At 39.9% G+C, this 16,713-nt stretch overlaps 1 protein-coding gene across 5 annotated transcripts in view; it reads right to left on the bottom strand.

Moving 5' to 3' along the window:
• FAM13A (family with sequence similarity 13 member A) overlaps window positions 1–16,713 on the bottom strand; it is a 136,458-nt gene that overhangs the window by 106,254 nt on the left and 13,491 nt on the right. For 4 of the 5 annotated variants that reach the window (XM_027731756.2, XM_039382064.1, XM_039382065.1 and 1 more), the window contains exons 2-4: window positions 14,888–15,077; window positions 12,000–12,209; window positions 3,047–3,227 (exon numbers count right to left, since the gene is read on the bottom strand). In XM_027731756.2, the coding sequence (XP_027587557.1) occupies window positions 3,047–3,227; window positions 12,000–12,209; window positions 14,888–15,044 (548 nt within the window). In that variant the 5' untranslated portion in view covers window positions 15,045–15,077. Of the gene's footprint in view, window positions 1–3,046; window positions 3,228–11,999; window positions 12,210–14,887; window positions 15,078–16,501; window positions 16,559–16,713 lie in introns of those variants that run through there. The other variant, XM_027731754.2, reaches the window with a different exon arrangement.

Here is a 16,713-nt window from a genome sequence, read left to right as displayed (position 1 = left end):
GAATGCAAATAGCCATTTTTTTCCCTTCTTCTGTTCATTAGAAATACAGAAAGCACAAGACAACCTTTTATTAGAAAAGCAGCAGTGCGGTCTGTCAAACAGCAAGTAGGGAAGCAGGGGAAGCAGTGGGTAAGATAAAAGCAGTAAGGGCTGAAAGTTTAGGAAATCAGATATCATTACATGTTTTTCTACATGACATAGAGAAACAGAATGAAATTAAGAGAATTAAAATGAAGTCTAAATGTCTGGAAAGTGACCAAACAGCAAGATTTATTTCTGCATGATTTATTCAACTGTTAAACAGTTTCAGTTATGCAGTAGGAGATAATATGCTTAAATAGCTAAAAGGTCACTAAAAATACCTCACAAAAAGTAATCCTTCACTATCAGCAGATGGGCTTCATCTTCTCTGACACTGTGCCTTAACTACACAGACTCCAACATTAATTTTAGACACGAGTGTGAATTTGTGACAGAAAAATCTCAGATCTTCCTGCTTAAGCAGTGTAATTTCTGACAAGCTGAATGCTAAGCCTTCTTTCCTTGTCACGGAGAAACACCCCATACGCTGCTTGGAACAAACAACGCAAAGCAAGAGGAGTGTTCGCTTCAGTCGCCTGCCGATATTTAATTTCTGCAGCTACCCTCTCCTGGGGCTGCCTGCAGCCAGTAGCCAGACAGCCCTTGCCAAGCAGACTTCAGGCAGCCCTACTCCAGAGCTCTGAGCTGTGTTCTGAGGATCTCTCTCTGGAAGCTTGGCCAACCAGCTGGCCAAACCCAACACCCAAAGTTTAGTGCTGCAAGTTCTCTCCTCACCCTATCAAATCTTTGTTGATACAGATGGTCACAGTTCCAGCAATTTAAGACTGCATCCATTAACGCAGGATAAAAGGGTATTTGAACTGTTCCTCACAATCTTTGTGTCTGGACCACAATCGCAAACTATGTTGAACAGACCAAGACCTGATGAAATACATAGTTGAATTACCACACTGTGAAACTTAGCTTAAATAAAATCTACATGCATAATTCTGACCTATTCGGATCTTTAAACAATGCATTACTCATTTGTTAAGTGTCAAGCCTTCCTTTCACTGCCTCTTTTGCCACATGAGCATTTATTTCAACATGTGTCACAACTGCTGGGCTGGTTACACTCATAAATGGCTTCAAGAGCCCTTGGGTTTTCACCTCCAGTGAACTCTGCCTTTCTCAGTCTTCTGCGATGGAATGATGTGATTCCACCCTTTACCTTTGTAAGGTACAGCCCCTGTACCTTATAAAAACCATTACATGTGTTCTATGCCATCTTAGGAGCAGAGATCAGTTGTGGCAAAAACTACACAGCTTTTACGATGTATGTTTTCATTTAATATTAGAAACGCTGACTGCAATTCCAAACTGCAACTCTCTGCATTCTACACCAAAAACTATGCAGAGCTAATTTTCAAACTTTCTTGAAAGAAGTGATGAGTAAACTAAAAATTATTTTAACAGCCACTTGGGAGCTTGAGTCATAGAGATTTCGCCATTGAACTCAAATTCTTCTAATTTATTTTGTTTGCTCTTAACTCTACCAATACATTTAGACAGGAATTCCCAAAGTGCACATAAAAAGACAATTTAAAAAAATTATTTTGCTTTTCCTTGTCAGAAGTTTGCAATGTTGTGCTTCCAGTAACTCTCATATCCATGCATTCCCACACACACTACTGTCTTTTGAGTATTCTTTCTTTTGGAGAGGAAAACAATTATTTTCAAAATATACTTTATCTTTTTGCACTAACACAGTAAATGCTTTAATCCGGAAACTCACCTTCATCATCCACCAGCAACATCTTAAGATAAGGCAGCAGTGTAGTCTCTAAGACAAACTTTAGTTTAAATGTCTCCTTTCTGCATGTTCTCTTCCTAATCAATGGAAAATATATGTTCCTTAAAAACCCAGAAGGCAGCATCTAGCCTAAGTATGTGGAACTGGTTCAATATATTACAAGGAACCCCGTTTCAGTTATTTATCTTTAAAGAAATCTACTTCTTTCCACCGGCTATGGAGGAAGCCTGGGGAGATAGTCTCATTAGGCACTTAATCTAATCTAAGTCTTACTAGGCAACTCAGTATTATTCCCAAGTGAAATTTTACAAAGATCAGTACAAATCCTACATCGAGACACTTGTCTCTTCTCGGAGATACCACGCATCTTCCAAGACTGATGACTGAACTGAACTCCGTACGTGCTTCCCACATCTAAGATCCCGAAGTGGGTTCACCGCAGACAAGACGGGGGTGAAGGTGCTAATGCAGCACTGCATCACACCAGGGACTTAACAGGAACCTTTTCACTCAAGTGTGTTCTTGCACCTGGAAATAACTATTCTTGCTACTGCTGCAAGCTTCACTAGCACATAAAACACATTTTCAGCACAAGCACCTAGGAACTGTGCCCAGTGAAAGAACCCAGTAAAACTACTGAGTCCAGTAAGGAGTCTCAAGAAACCAGGGGACCCCCAGTAGTTCCAGAGCAGCTTCTGAATATACTAGAGGGACAAAGAACTCAGAATCATTGGTATCTGAGGACAGACACCAGAACACAAGGCCAAATTTGCATACAGAATTCAGTATCCATCTCTAGAAATTATACAGCATCTGGGTGCTACACAGGAGTCCTTTTCCCCCAGGCATCCTCTGTCAAAGCTTTCTGCAGAGACAAATTCGTATTAACAGAGGGCAAAGGAAGAAACCTGTATGAGCACAAGTCTCCTTATTCTCATAAAGGCACTTAAACAGCCTGAAGGCCTTTCGTTGTTATACTCCTGCTCTGCTACCAACGCAGCAACACAAAACTGATCAAAAGTTTAGCAAAACAGCAAGAGGAAATGGAAGAGCAACTCAACTCCCATTCAGCTCAAACAATAGCTTTAGCACTAAAATTTAACACAGAGCCCCAGTCGTTGCCTCCATCTGATCACCTGAGCTACATTTCTGACCATCTGCTCCATTAGACTCCCTGTCAGCATATGGGGAAAAGTAAAAACCCCAACTTACTGAAAGCAGTTTGGTCCAAATACAGTGGCAAGGTTGCAAAGGTTCATCCTGTTCTCCACATGATGCTCAGCAACCTTTATCAGGAACTGGCACAGGTACTTCAACAGGCAGTAATGAGCCTCAGGTAGTTCTTTAAGGAGTACTTTCAAGTAACTTTCCTTCTGCATGTCGTTTCTTGTGTCTAGGAAAAACAGGAGAAGAAAAAACATATCTGTAACGGTTTTCTCCATTGCCACCAATTTACTTACATGGGCCAGCAGTAGGAGCAAAAATTCAATCCTGCTTCTGTTCAGAGACACAGAATTCTCCAAACCCCTCAGTTTTCCTCAGGGAATGCACACCTTTCTCCTGAGCCCACCACTGGCACCATTTCATGCTTACCTTTATCTTGTAATCTTTTTCCTGAGCAGATTGAGCAGTTACTAACAGTCAGCTAACAGCTTTAGAGCATGTTTATTCCCACCCGGTACATAGCTAAATCTACTCTAACTCCAGTTCCACCAAATCTCCTGATTCCATGCTTCTTCTGGATGTCATCCCTACTTCCCACACCCTTCTCATACTCATAGTTTTCCTTCCCATGAAAACTTTGAAAAATAAGAAAGCAAGAACAGTAAACAAAGGAGTCTTCTGAAATGCAGACAGTACTTTCTGGGGGTACATTTTATGAAAAAGTCGATTTTGTATCTTTTGTCAGAGGGACAACTCTACAAAATCTTAGGTGAGGCACCTTGCTTAAGAAAAAAGGCTGTTCATGGCACTGTTACACTCTAAAATGAGCTAAAACTTTGCCTAATGTTGCAGCCTTGTTATACTGTACAATCTTCTAGAATTTAGGTTTGGGTAAAAGTTTCCCATACTAAACTGACTACTATCCAAGTATGACTAAGGTATATTTTCTTTTATGCAGGTTTTTTGTCGCTTTTCTGTTTTAAAGCAAAAATTTTATGAACTTCACAGATGCTGTACAGACCCAGGTGGTGAACACAAGCTTGGCCTCACACAGAGCTTCTGCATAGTTGTGTTCTGCTGCTGGAATTGAACTCGCGTGCAAAATTCTTTGCTCCCCTCCTCTACCCCAAAAACACACTTCCCAAAAAGTGTCCAATTTCCACCACGATCTTGAGGTTTGCATGTTAACAAAAGCAAAGTTTTGAAAACAAATCAGCATTGATTTCCCTTTATACCAAAACAGGATGCCTTAATGCTTGGAAATATTAATTTCTACTCTTCACCAAAATGAAATGTCACTGAAACTTTCACATATGCACAAAAACCCCAAGGACTTTGCAACAGCATTTTCAGACACAAGACCTCAGGCCCTAAAGGTTTTCCTCACCAATCTAATTATAAGCAATGTCCATTAGCACAAGGCCATCTGTGCATTACTAGCACTTTTTTCCTTTTTTATCAGCCTTATGGGTTGCTGGTGTCAATGCTTTAAGACTGTTGTTGCATAATAGCTTTTTCCTTAGAGATGTACTGTGAGGTTTAAAAGCACTTCTAGTGGTTGGAAGGATGTCTTTATTCCACAGAGTTGAAGTGAGCTCGTGCTAAATGCTGACCTTCTCTGTTCTCTGTAACAGGCTGCCTTGTCCCAAAGTAGCTGCTGGCTTACCATGGGAATACAGACATCCTCCCCATGCTTAGGGTAACAAAGTGTTTTTTCATTCAGAGGATGATCCTTATGATCCTTAGAAAGGAGATTCACACAGCATTCAATCAAAACCAAATCTTGCTCAGTCTTCAAGATTTGTTTTCAGTCAAGCAGATGTAACAGAGGAGTCTGCATCAGAAGCAGTTGAGCAAATAGTTGCTGCTTCTGTTGCCTGCATGAAGAGAAGACTGGCAGAAAAACATCCAGTGCAGCTGCAGGAAAAAATAACATTTTACATTTCCCCAACATTTCAGAGGGAAAAAAAGGAGGGGAAAACAAAAATCTTTGAACACAGATTAAAATATGTATAAACGGTTCGCAAGTTTCATCTTTGCTTTTACTTTTCATTTCCCAGAAATATTCCAGGGCTGGATTGAACAGTATTCCAGGAGTACGGTGCTTTGAAAAGTGGTTAGGAGTGAAAATTAGTAGTCTGTATAAAAATATCTGAAGGTGACTCCTGATAACTCAACCACTAAGTTGCAATGTTATTTCTGGTTTATAATCAGTCATTTTCTGTGGCTAATAAACAGGATTTATCCTAGGTATAGTTTCAGAAACAAATGAGTTTTCTATATACATACTTGCCACTTCATACAGCTGAACTTGACAGATTTCATCTGCTTCCAAGCTTACAATCCCTGCTTTATATGACATGCATACTACTATATATGGTGAGAGAAGCCTTTTTAAGTTTTATACGCATGGTGAATTCATTTTTATGTACCTGTTTTGGTACCACCAACTTGATAAGGAATTCTTTCATGACAGCAGACCAAAGCTTAAAATGCCAGTCAAATTACAGGACCAAACATTTCAACCAACTGATTAATTATATCCTTTTCTTGTACAGCTAAGAAATTAGCTCCTTCAGAGAACTCAAATATCAAATATGCATGAAGCAGATGAGAAAAAAATCTTGCTTGTTTATCTCAAGCATTTCTTTCAAAATTTTTTGAAGCTGTATAGAATATAAAACAGTCATGACTTCATTGCTATCAATCAGTTTGGTAAGAGTAAGAAATCTGATTTATTATTTTATTTCTGCAGTAAAATTTCAGGATGCTTCTGAAGGCTGTATCACATGGAATAACAATAAGGAATTTAGGTGCATTTGTGTTTGCACTGATCAAAGTGGACTGTACAGTCTCTGACTCGATTACTAATTATCTTTCTACTAAGCTTAAAGAAAAACAAAACTAACTAATTTCCGCATAGTCAGAACATTAAAATTCACCTCCTAACATAATTCTCTTTAGATAACAAAGCAACTAGCACAGAGTGTTTTCTACTACAAATTGCTCGAAGTTATGATAAGGAAAGCCAAAGTCATCTCTCAGAAAAAATGCACCTCTTCCACCACCATCACCCCACCATCTAATTAGGAAATGCCCTTGAGAACTAATTGCCTCTCTGAGTCTTCCACTGGGGCTTTAGATTGACAGGTACTTTTCCATTTACTGAAGGATTTTCCCTTCCAAAGTAGAAAGATGCTAATAACAGCCACAAAAGATTCCAAACACAGGTTTGCACTCTGACAACAAATAAGGCTATCAGGCTCATGGCCTCAGCTGTATTTGGTAGGTGGGATGTCCTTGTTTATTAACCACAATATGTTATGTGGTGCAAATCAACACCGCAGATGTTTATCGCTGGGCACAGCCAAACCTTTGTTCGTTTCTGTACTTTCAAGTACAGAGACAGATATTAGATCTAAGATCTTGAAAAATTACCCCTAATTGAAGGACACAGAGACACTCAGCAACATGAGGCAGCAAACCCCATTTACTGAGCCATGAAATTCCTTGTCCTTGTGAAATGGGAGAAAGAAAATACGGCTTTCCTATTTCTTCCTTTTCCAGTGAAAACAAGGGAAGGAACTCAAGTTTTTCTTCCAATACAGTCCAAAGTTCAAAACCACTTTGTTAATTCTCCTGCTGCTGACATTTCATGGATTTCAGCTTTATTTAAAAAAAAAAATCCTATTACAGCTCGTGGTGAATTTAGGCAATGACATGCATACACAGTATTCCATGCACTTTGTATATTTTTCAGGACAAGTGTACCTCTGCAATCCATGATCATTTCTTCAAATAAAGCAGCTTTTCAACTTATTAGAGAGCAAAAATAGTCTTCAGTCATAACAATGATCAATTCCTTGGAGCAATCCTCCTCCTTTGACCACCTGCTAGACAATTTTTCAGTTTGTTTCAAAGTCATTCCGTAAGGTTTACTCAGCTAGTACTAACCAGAGAAGGAGAAAGAAGCAAAAGAAGAATGAAGGCTAGGAGGAAGGTGCTCTCCAGGCATCTTTTTTATTCTGGGAGCCTTCCAAAAGTCATGTGCAATAGATGGCATCTCAGTAAAGGCCTGCACAAGAAGCTTGGCTAGATGTGCAGCCAGGACGGGCTTGAAACCAAGGATGAAATAGTGGGTAGGCTGAGAAAGGGAACAAAACCAGAAGCCTCAGGCCATGTCCAGCCTCAGCAACCGGAGGACACAGAACACAGCATAACACAGGCAGAGGACCAAGGAAGCCAGCAAAGCCAGAGTGGTACCTCAAAGCTGAACTACGGACTCACTACTGAGGAACAAGTCAAGGAGATAAGTGAAAAGGACAGGCAGTCTCTCTAAAAATGTTAATTAACTAGAAACAGGAGCCTCAACATTGTAGGAAGCACAGACACATCTGCGAGTGTGTTTTCAAGTCTCATTTAATTTCAGTATACACCCACATATCACAACAAGAGGGACATATTTTCCAATAGTTCATCCTATTTCTGAACATACTGAATTTCTTTGACATGCTACAGACACAATCTAATTCCCAAATTCATCTCTCTTCATCTCCTTCCCCCTGCAGAACCTGCTGCCTGAACAGCACTAAAGGTATGGATGCCTGCAAACAGGTGTGTGTAATTGTTTTGCTCATGTCTCAGATGGTCTGACCCCAAACAACTCCAGCCTGGAAGTGCTGAAACCATATCACCAGGGTGCCATGCCCTAGCCAACTATCTGTGCCACGAGACGAAGAAGAGAGGCTACTGCTTAGTGTCATGCTACCACAGCTTTCAGCTGCCTCGCATACTCCCAGATTGGAGGGCAGACAGAAAAGCTTGCATCTGTCAGCAGCTATCAATGTGCCCGAGGAAGTTAATCTTTGGCAGAGAGGCAGCAGGTTGTACACTGCAGTACCATGGCACCCACTGGACTGTCGGAGGAATCAAAGCATTTCTTTCCACCTCCACAATCTAGGGGAAGCGGGGCTCCAGTCTCTCTCTGCCAAGAGACAATCTGCTTCAGACACGATCCTGCCACAGAGGGAAAAAAAGTCACGCCTCGTTGCCATCAGTAGCAGAAATATTGTAAGTCCTTATCATAAGAAGGCTGTCATCACAATCCAACTTGAGACCTCTTGCTCTCTATCATTATGGCACTTTGCAGCGCTGTATTTATGCCTCATTCCAACACATTGGAGAAGAGCACTCTCACTTCTTTTGCGGCTCTGCTGAGTGTCATCATCTGCATAAAAAAAATCCAATTACAAGAGGTTTTACTGCTTAACAAACATCATCTCCATGTGCAAAACAGAAGTTATTTCTCTAGTTTGGAACTAGCCCTTATAACACTAACATAACACTAAAAGCCAAAGGAAAAGATTAAAATCATGTCACAAGAGCCTGGAGAACCACAGATATCTCGTGAATCTGATTTGGTGCACTGCTGCAGTTACCATGGTTAAAAGGTCAGCTCTCATGTATTCATTTTCACAGTCACTGTTCAGATTGAAATTTGACCTCTAAAATCGCCCAACACAAGCTGTATTTTTGGTTCTGCTTGTTCATGTAAGTCAAACAGCTGCCGGCTACTAAGCGTTCCGTAAACTGACCTGTTAATACAGAAGGGAGTTGCTCATTCCCTTCCACCTCCTCCCATCCCTCTCGCTGAAATTAGCAGGGCTGTTCACAGGCATCAGACAAAACCTTGCCAGACATGGCAGGTTGTGAGCAGGAGGAGGTATGTGAAATAAAAGTCACATCTAGCTGCTGCCCCCTGAAAAATATAACTTCTCTAGTATGGAGCAACGTCAAGTAGCCAGAGTGATGAAACAGCATCAACTTAATTCAACTGTACCAAAGGAAGACAGGAATCCACATTTCACTGTATCCCTGCAATGGTAGCAACAAAAAATAAACTTGCATGAGGGAAAAGCTTTCTGTATGATAAAAAGGAAAAGTACACTAGCAACCTGTCTTTATTAAAAGCAAGTGACCTGTGAAAGGAGTAAGAGCTGCACGTACAGTTCCCAGTATGTACAAATGCCTTAAGAGTCAGTGACTGTGATGTAGAAGATAAGGAATGAAAAGCCAGAAGGAATAAACAAGCTCAGGCAGGGATTGCTTATGGGAGCTGCTGATTTCTTCTGTCTGAGGTTTCTGTAAGCACAGCCCATTTTGCATGGGCAGGCATAGCTCTGCTCTGCAGTGAAGCCTCAGTCACAAAAGAGATTGTGATGGACATTTTTTACCCCAGGACTCCCTGCAAGGAGCAGCCTTCATATCTGACAGGTGCTTTGAGGAGACCGGCCAACACCAATGTGTCCCTGGTCTGCACTTGCTACACACATCTCTGATCAACATCCTTTACAGAGGGAGGCCCTTCTCAGCTCCCACTGCCACTGTTCTTTTCCAAGGGCAGAGAGAGAATGTCAGGACACAATAAATGGCCTTTGGACATACACATTATGTTTTCTGGAAATGCATAGTCTTGGCAATATGCTGAATATTTATATAAACAGCAGTGCTTTAGGATTTGGGGGCAGCATGCAGAGCTCTGTTTCACATGACACTGCACAGGCTGCAGGCAGCAATGCTAAACCAGTTGCATGGACTTCCTGAACTACTAAAAAGACAGGTTCTCTCTTTCATAAAAGGGCAGATTATTTCCTCTTTGGTTTGGTAACAAAGACTATACCTGGAATTGAGAAGGGTTACAGCTACAGGTAAAATCTGTAATTTTCAGTCCAGTTATTTTTAACCAGAGAAATCACTCTCTAACAATTTTTATAGTAAGTAATCTAACTATGTGTTATTCTCATGTCAAGATCTCAACTGGCTTAGAACATGCTGATATCAATCCGTGAAAATATTCCAAACTAATTCCAACATAATTCCAAAAAAGCATATCCCATGCAAAGCTTCAACAGAAGGGAATCCAGAGGCCGTAACAGTGCTTCTATTTGCCTTCACTGTAGACATGCAGTGAGATGGCTTCAGATTCAAAGTTATTTTTTAATAACCTGTTGGGTCAGAAACAGTTCAACCTCTCTCTTCATAGTTTACAAAAAGAACGCCCAGGCACACACTCTCTTGGTACCATTTTGCAACAAATACCCTTGCACATACTTTGATAAGTGAACAGATAACTCCTCCAATCCTGCATAGCTGGTTGATCATTTAACTGTAAACAAATGCCCACTTACCACTTAAGCTAATCTGAACACGATGAAAGTCACCAGTCACATAGCTACTCATCTATGCTGTATTTTCTAGGGCATGAAAAACCCCTCAGTTTTGGTCAAGCTTTACAGAAGTCTTTCCCTTGCCATAATAGCCAACTGGCACTTCTTTGCCCTAATCAAAAATTATAATGGGACTAAACTGAAGCTTCTTGTGCAATACAGGTAAACTTAGCTATGAAGACAAGTCACAGTTGGATGGACTTTTGCAGAACTGGGTTCATAGGTTACACCACTAACTTTATTTAGAAAGTTTAGTGGGTAAATCTGCTAAGTGAGAATATCCATCTCATTTGCCTAGAAAGTACTGGGAGGATTTTGCATTTCTTGTGGGAAGCAGGAACAGACTAAACTTTCCACAAACACCACAAACACCACTGTTCACAAAGCACATCAGTAGTTCCTGGCACAATACACCAATATGACCTTTGTGGGGATGTAGAACAGCTAAGGTGTGACTTATACTAAATTTACACCTAAACTGTGATTTATGAGAAAGAACATAATTAAATACAGCTCATAAGTCAGAACTGGTGAAATGTAAAAGACCCCAAAGAAAGCACAACAATGACCAGAAAAAAAGGGACTTTCTAAAAGAACAGCACCTTTCTACATGACACTTCCTGAACACTATCCTTGGGCACCAGAAAACTTTACTAAATAGGGAAGGTATTTTACACAGCTCACATATAACCTTATTACAGCTGAAATGTCTGCACTCAAGGTAAAGCACAAAGTTCTTCTCCAGTGCACCATCAACACTCTGTACAGCCCAAAACACAAAAGAAAGAAAACACATGGTAGTGTTCTCCCTCCCCCGGGAAAATGGCTAAACTTCCTCTCCTCTGAAGGCAAGAAAAGTGGAAGGGAGTGTGTGAGAACTTTGCACCATCTTCCACTAGGGATGCATGTCAGAGCACGTGTTCCTTCTCTGCATCATGCATCACATATGCTCTTTACAGTAAGGCAAGCAAATCTCTAGTAATATTTACCCACCCATTTTGCAGCTTCTTAGGAAAACATAAAGAAGTATCGACTGCCTGCAGCAAGAGGGAAGAACTGCCACTGACCCACACGGTCAAGAACAGGGCCAACCACCCCTCATTCAACATAACATCACCAGAGAAGAAATGTATTACAGACAGATGAATTAGATTTAAACTTACACAACTCTCTGTTAAATGATTTCTCAACTTTCCACAGAGGAGGTGGTGTTCTGTCCTATGGTTGATCCACTACTTGAAGGTGGGTGAGGGGCGTGAAAAGAAAGAAAGAAAGAAGTCTTCCAGGTTGTGTGCTACAACACCGAACAAAAGATAAAGTCTGCTGATACTTGCAGACTGTTTCCTTTTTTGATGGGACATTACATAGAGAGAAGCAGAAACTTCGACAATGTATGGTTTTGGTCCAATTTGATTAGTAGATGAAGTTGTAACTTTTCAGAGTCCATTACAATGAAACTGCCAGAAACCACCCCAGCAAACAGAATCAAAATTCTGTCCTACATAGACAGCAGCTGTTGTCTACAAGTTTGCTCAAAGAAACCAGCTGATCATTTCAGTTTATATTCAGCAGATACAACTGGATAAGAAAATCATAAATAGTCCAGACTTTACAAGCACATAAGAAGCATTTTTCTGCCTCTTGTAAGAATTGCACATCTGGGAGCAGGTAAGAGCTAAAGTCAAAGGAAATGAGGAACAAAGTAGGTAAACCAAGAAACCAGTAATCCAGAAAGAAAGTGCATTGAAGGACTGATATTTTACCTCTTCACTTACCCTGGTAAAGCTGAATGAACCTGGGATGTAAGGCAGACGTGATAATCCCATCTGGCAACTCTCTCAAAAATAATTTCAACAGGCTGGCTGCTGAGTACACATCACCATCTTTAACAAGTTCCACTTCTTCTCCACGTTCGTACTGCAGACGCAACTGCTCCACCATTTTCATGCTGCCATTTACTCTGAAGAGACCTTCCTGCGTCATACCTGTAATTATATATTGCAGGTAAGACTGATCAGAACTAAGACATCCCAGTGACACGATGAAACAGATATTTAGTGTGAATAATACACATGTAGTAATATAAAAGAGAGCAATTAATACACCACAGTTTAAAAAAAGTACTACTTTGCCCCAGAAACCCCCTCTAGTCAAGTAGTTGGATTAGGATAAATAACGAATACTAGTGACAAGATCTTGAGGCCTGGGATACTCTTTTGAGAATCCACAAAACTCAGTGGCATCGCTGTAACCTCACGGAGAAACCAATTAAGACAGACATATTTTGTATTGGTATATTTCAAGAGAAAAGGATCCCAAAAAGGACTCTATAGAACAGTTCCATTGTTTCATTTTTGCAAGTAGCCCATTATCTTGAGCAGGACTCTGCCAAACTCACACCATGTGACTACTGTCAGCTTCATGTTTCAGGGTAACAGGTTCTTACGCGTGACCATCGTGAAGCAAAAACATCTGAACATATGCTGACTGCAGCAGTAACTACATTATGAGTACTGCAACTTTATGATAGTAAGAAATCTCAGTGAGCAAATATGTATTTTGGACAGCACAAAGACCAAAGTATTTCACAATGAAAAGAAATGGTATCGATCACCACAGGTTAGACAACTCACACCCAGTGAAGGAGATGTAGAAAGAAGGAGGCTTTGACAGAGCAAGCCAGACAAATCATACTATATCTAACATCATTTTCTAGGCATTTGTTGAGATTCATAACCACCTGTGAAGAGCCTAAAACTGAACTCAGTAAATTAATTTTCCTCTAGAACACTTTCACCACAAACATTCTGCCTTTTCTAATACTGTCTATATTCCTGCTTGTTCTTCTTCAGAAATATAACACTAAAAGGATCGAAATATATATGGTTTTCATCAGTTCAGACTAGACATCATGAAACAGCAATCTTAACAGAATGTTTCCAGTCCAGGAAGTCAATTCTAATGCAGCAGAGTTTGTAGAGAAAAATAATCTCTTTTATTGGACCAGAAGACAAATGGCTCTAGTAAGAGGAAAAAAATGGACAAGCACTCAAACATTTTACTCGACTACTATGAAATAGTGCTGACAGAATTCGTTTTCCTGTATTCACAAGGAAATCCATTTTTATGTGGCATGCTGTGCTGCCATCTCGAGGGCAGAAAACACCTCATCTCAATCATGATTTTCATTTTTGCAGCACTGAGTGAGCAAAGAATACAGATCAAACTTCCTTTCCTCTTCCTCAGTCATTTATAAAAATAAAGAGAGGCTAGAACATCCTGATAACAGCAATCAGACAGTACTAAATACAGAAGAGGGAAATTTCACTTCATCTATAAATTTGGAAATAGGCAGCTTAATGCAAACTTAGTTCAAGGATGTATCTGCCCAACAGTCAGCTCAGACTGGTTCTCTGGCCCTCTGTTAAAAACGTCTTCACAGTTAACTTTGCCATTAATTCACAAAACAAACCTTATACAGGCACAGGACGCTCATTTCAAGAACTTCTTCCCATGTAAGAGAATGTCTTTGAGATCTAGCTTGAGCTTTTGAGAAGGAGAATGGATTGTATCTTTATTGGGGTTGGATAATCAACTTGGCATTCAGAAGCCCAGCTAATCTAGCTGCAGAGTAGAAAACTTGGCTTGTTTAGTCCGTATTTGGGACACAGTTGTGTGGGATTCTGATCTTTTTATGGAACACAGAGTGCAGCCCACAACTTGCAGTCAAGAGCGTTTGTCAGCTTCTGGTTTTGATTAAATCCTAACTGATGCAAAACTTTTTCCATCCTTGCTCTTTCAGTGTTCTAGCAAACCACTTTAAGGCAAGTTGAAATAGATCAAGCAAGATGCTGCTGTGTAAAGGTAGGACCACGTTTTAAATTTGCACTGTACCCTAATCCAAGCTAACTTTCAAGCCATGATTGCATCTATCAGCTTCTGAGGATCTATCAAGATACTGCCATGGAATCTAAGGCTCTGCAATTGGATTATCATTACTGAGTAGGTAGAAGAAAAACCTTAGGGTAAAACCAGATGCAACTTCTTACAAGATGAAATTATCTCCACAAAACCTTTTCCATTGCTGACCAAGCGCCACAGAATACATCTGTGCATCAGTGGTGCTCTAGATTTCTGCAAGATTTATTTCAACAACAAGAAGTAAAGTCCCATTAAATGAGTGCGAAGAGGAGCTAAGAATTGAACACCTACCTCCTTGAGGGGATTCATAACTAGAATCTATCTGAAAACCAGCAAGAACATGTACTCCTTTTCAGTAATGTTCTCTGATTGGGGGGAGGAGAGGGGGTATCTGTGAATACCTCTGTATAGATACCTACATCTTCTCACTGTCAAAAAGTGTTAAAGACAAATGTTTTGCAACTAGAAAACAACACAAACCTTCACAAACAGAATACATTCTATTTATAAACTGAACATCTTGTTTATGAGAGTGTGTTGCTACTTAACACTGTAGTTTACCTTTATAAACATATTAAAAAGTAAATTCAGCATCAAAGCAGGAAAAAAAGAAAAAAGGAAGCAAACTATATACAGTAATATTCTTTGTCTGTGGTTAGTACCACAAAAAGAGACATATCTTCCCTTTGAAGAGTCTTACACAAAGAGTGCAACTAAGCAAAAGTGATTCCACTAAGCTTACCATGTTGAGTGAGGTACTCGACTATATTCCACACAACTATTGGGATACCGTTTTTGCTCAGTCCCTGCTGCTGGAGCTCCAGAAGACTCACACCAAACACCTTTGGACAAGTTGAGTCCCTCTGCTTGTTCAGTGGAAGCACAGCTATCTTTTTCATGTCCTCCTTCAATCTCACAGCCGTTTTGCTTTGCTTAAAGGAGTAGAGGAAAAAAAAGTGGATTAGTCACATTTCCTGCAGAAGGTTGCACAGTCACAACACAAGCACACGTATCAAAACTGGCTTTTACACTCCAGAATAAGGTTTTGGTCTTACTTTCTTTTAATCTACAGGAAAAATACCTGTGAAGTAGGAAAAGAAAAATTAACAGAGAAAGAAACTGGAAAAGGAACAAGAAAAGCGTGTAGGTAGTCTGTAGTTAACAGAGAAAGACTTTTGTAGGCAAGCTTGTTACTAGAATAACAAGTAACTACGAGTCACAGGAGACTGCTCCTGTAACTCATGAAGTTCACATGGATTACAAAAGCAACCGGACAAACACAAAGAATCCCAACACACCACCATTAGTTCAGCTTGTCTCCAGGATGCCTGTCAGGGAGTGTACTCTGGGGAAGGTTTACTACACCCTTCTTCCAAATGCTATTCATTAGGGATTCATTTTGGCCACTGTCAGGTGAGATGGACCCTTTTGAAAGATTTTACGTTATGTTTAGTATCTGCTAAGTCTGAAATTTAATTACTGAGGTTTTAAGCTTAGAAACGGACTATGTAATCTAATCACACATAATAAGGGGGGTAGAAAAACAACTCCACAATAAACCCTTAATCCCATAGGTTCTTCTGGAGGCACAACATTCTCAAAAGTTTTGAGTTGCAGTGGCAGGGAAAACACAGGAAGACAGTCAATGAAACCCAGAGGAATAAAATAACACATGATAAATTTATAGGATCCATAATAGGCAGAAATCTAAATCAGCCTACAGCACTGACATTTGGAAAGACCGTTCAAGGCAGAGCAGCAGCATCACCCATCACAGTTGTGATCACACTGCAGGAACTGGGGGCCACTGCTACCACAGAGTTCGAGCTCTTTGTCCACCACTTGCATGGTGCTTAAAAATGAACTTATTCCTACTGTGTTTCATTAACAAATCGCTAGTAGAAACATAGAGAATACTGTATGGTAACACAAAAATGTGCTCAGACTCTTGACTAAGTCTTGGCATTTTATTGTATTAAGACAGATTTTAGCATGGTATACATGTTTTATTTTAAAAAAACTTTAAAATCTCTTCAGTTGTGAGTCTATATTTTTACTGTAGCCTGTAAGCTACATGAACATCTGCATCGGTGCTGCTATTAAACATGACTGTCCTTCTTTCAGACATAAAATGATATGGTAGTTCACCCACTTTCCTGTGCTTTTTCCATTAAACACAGCTATTTGAAGCACATGTGTGTTCTACAGTCCCAGGTCCTATGCAACACACCTGATATTTACAAAAGACATTGTTTATATAAACATCATAAATATGTTTTACTATTTGTGAAACAGAATTGCAACATTGCATTATTGTGACCACCTTATAAATATTTATGATAAACAGTACACTTACCAGTGTTTGAACTAAAATCTGACCGACATTAAAATACCACATTTCTTTCAAAGAGACATGTTCCCATTCAAGATTAATGAATAATAAATGATTTTTATCCCAGGCAGATACACGCCAAGGGAAAAATCATCTAGCCTAGGTTAAATTCAGAAGACAGCAAAAATCCTTTGAGCAGTTTCTGAGCAGCTGTGATGCTCAGAGAGCTTTTCCAA

This window comes from Pipra filicauda, unplaced genomic scaffold (assembly GCF_003945595.2).
Source record: "Pipra filicauda isolate LSUMZ 115617 unplaced genomic scaffold, ASM394559v2 scaffold252_size1811890_pilon, whole genome shotgun sequence".
In the NCBI taxonomy this organism is placed as follows: Eukaryota; Metazoa; Chordata; class Aves; order Passeriformes; family Pipridae; genus Pipra; species Pipra filicauda.
This window is presented reverse-complemented; position numbering and strand designations above follow the sequence as displayed.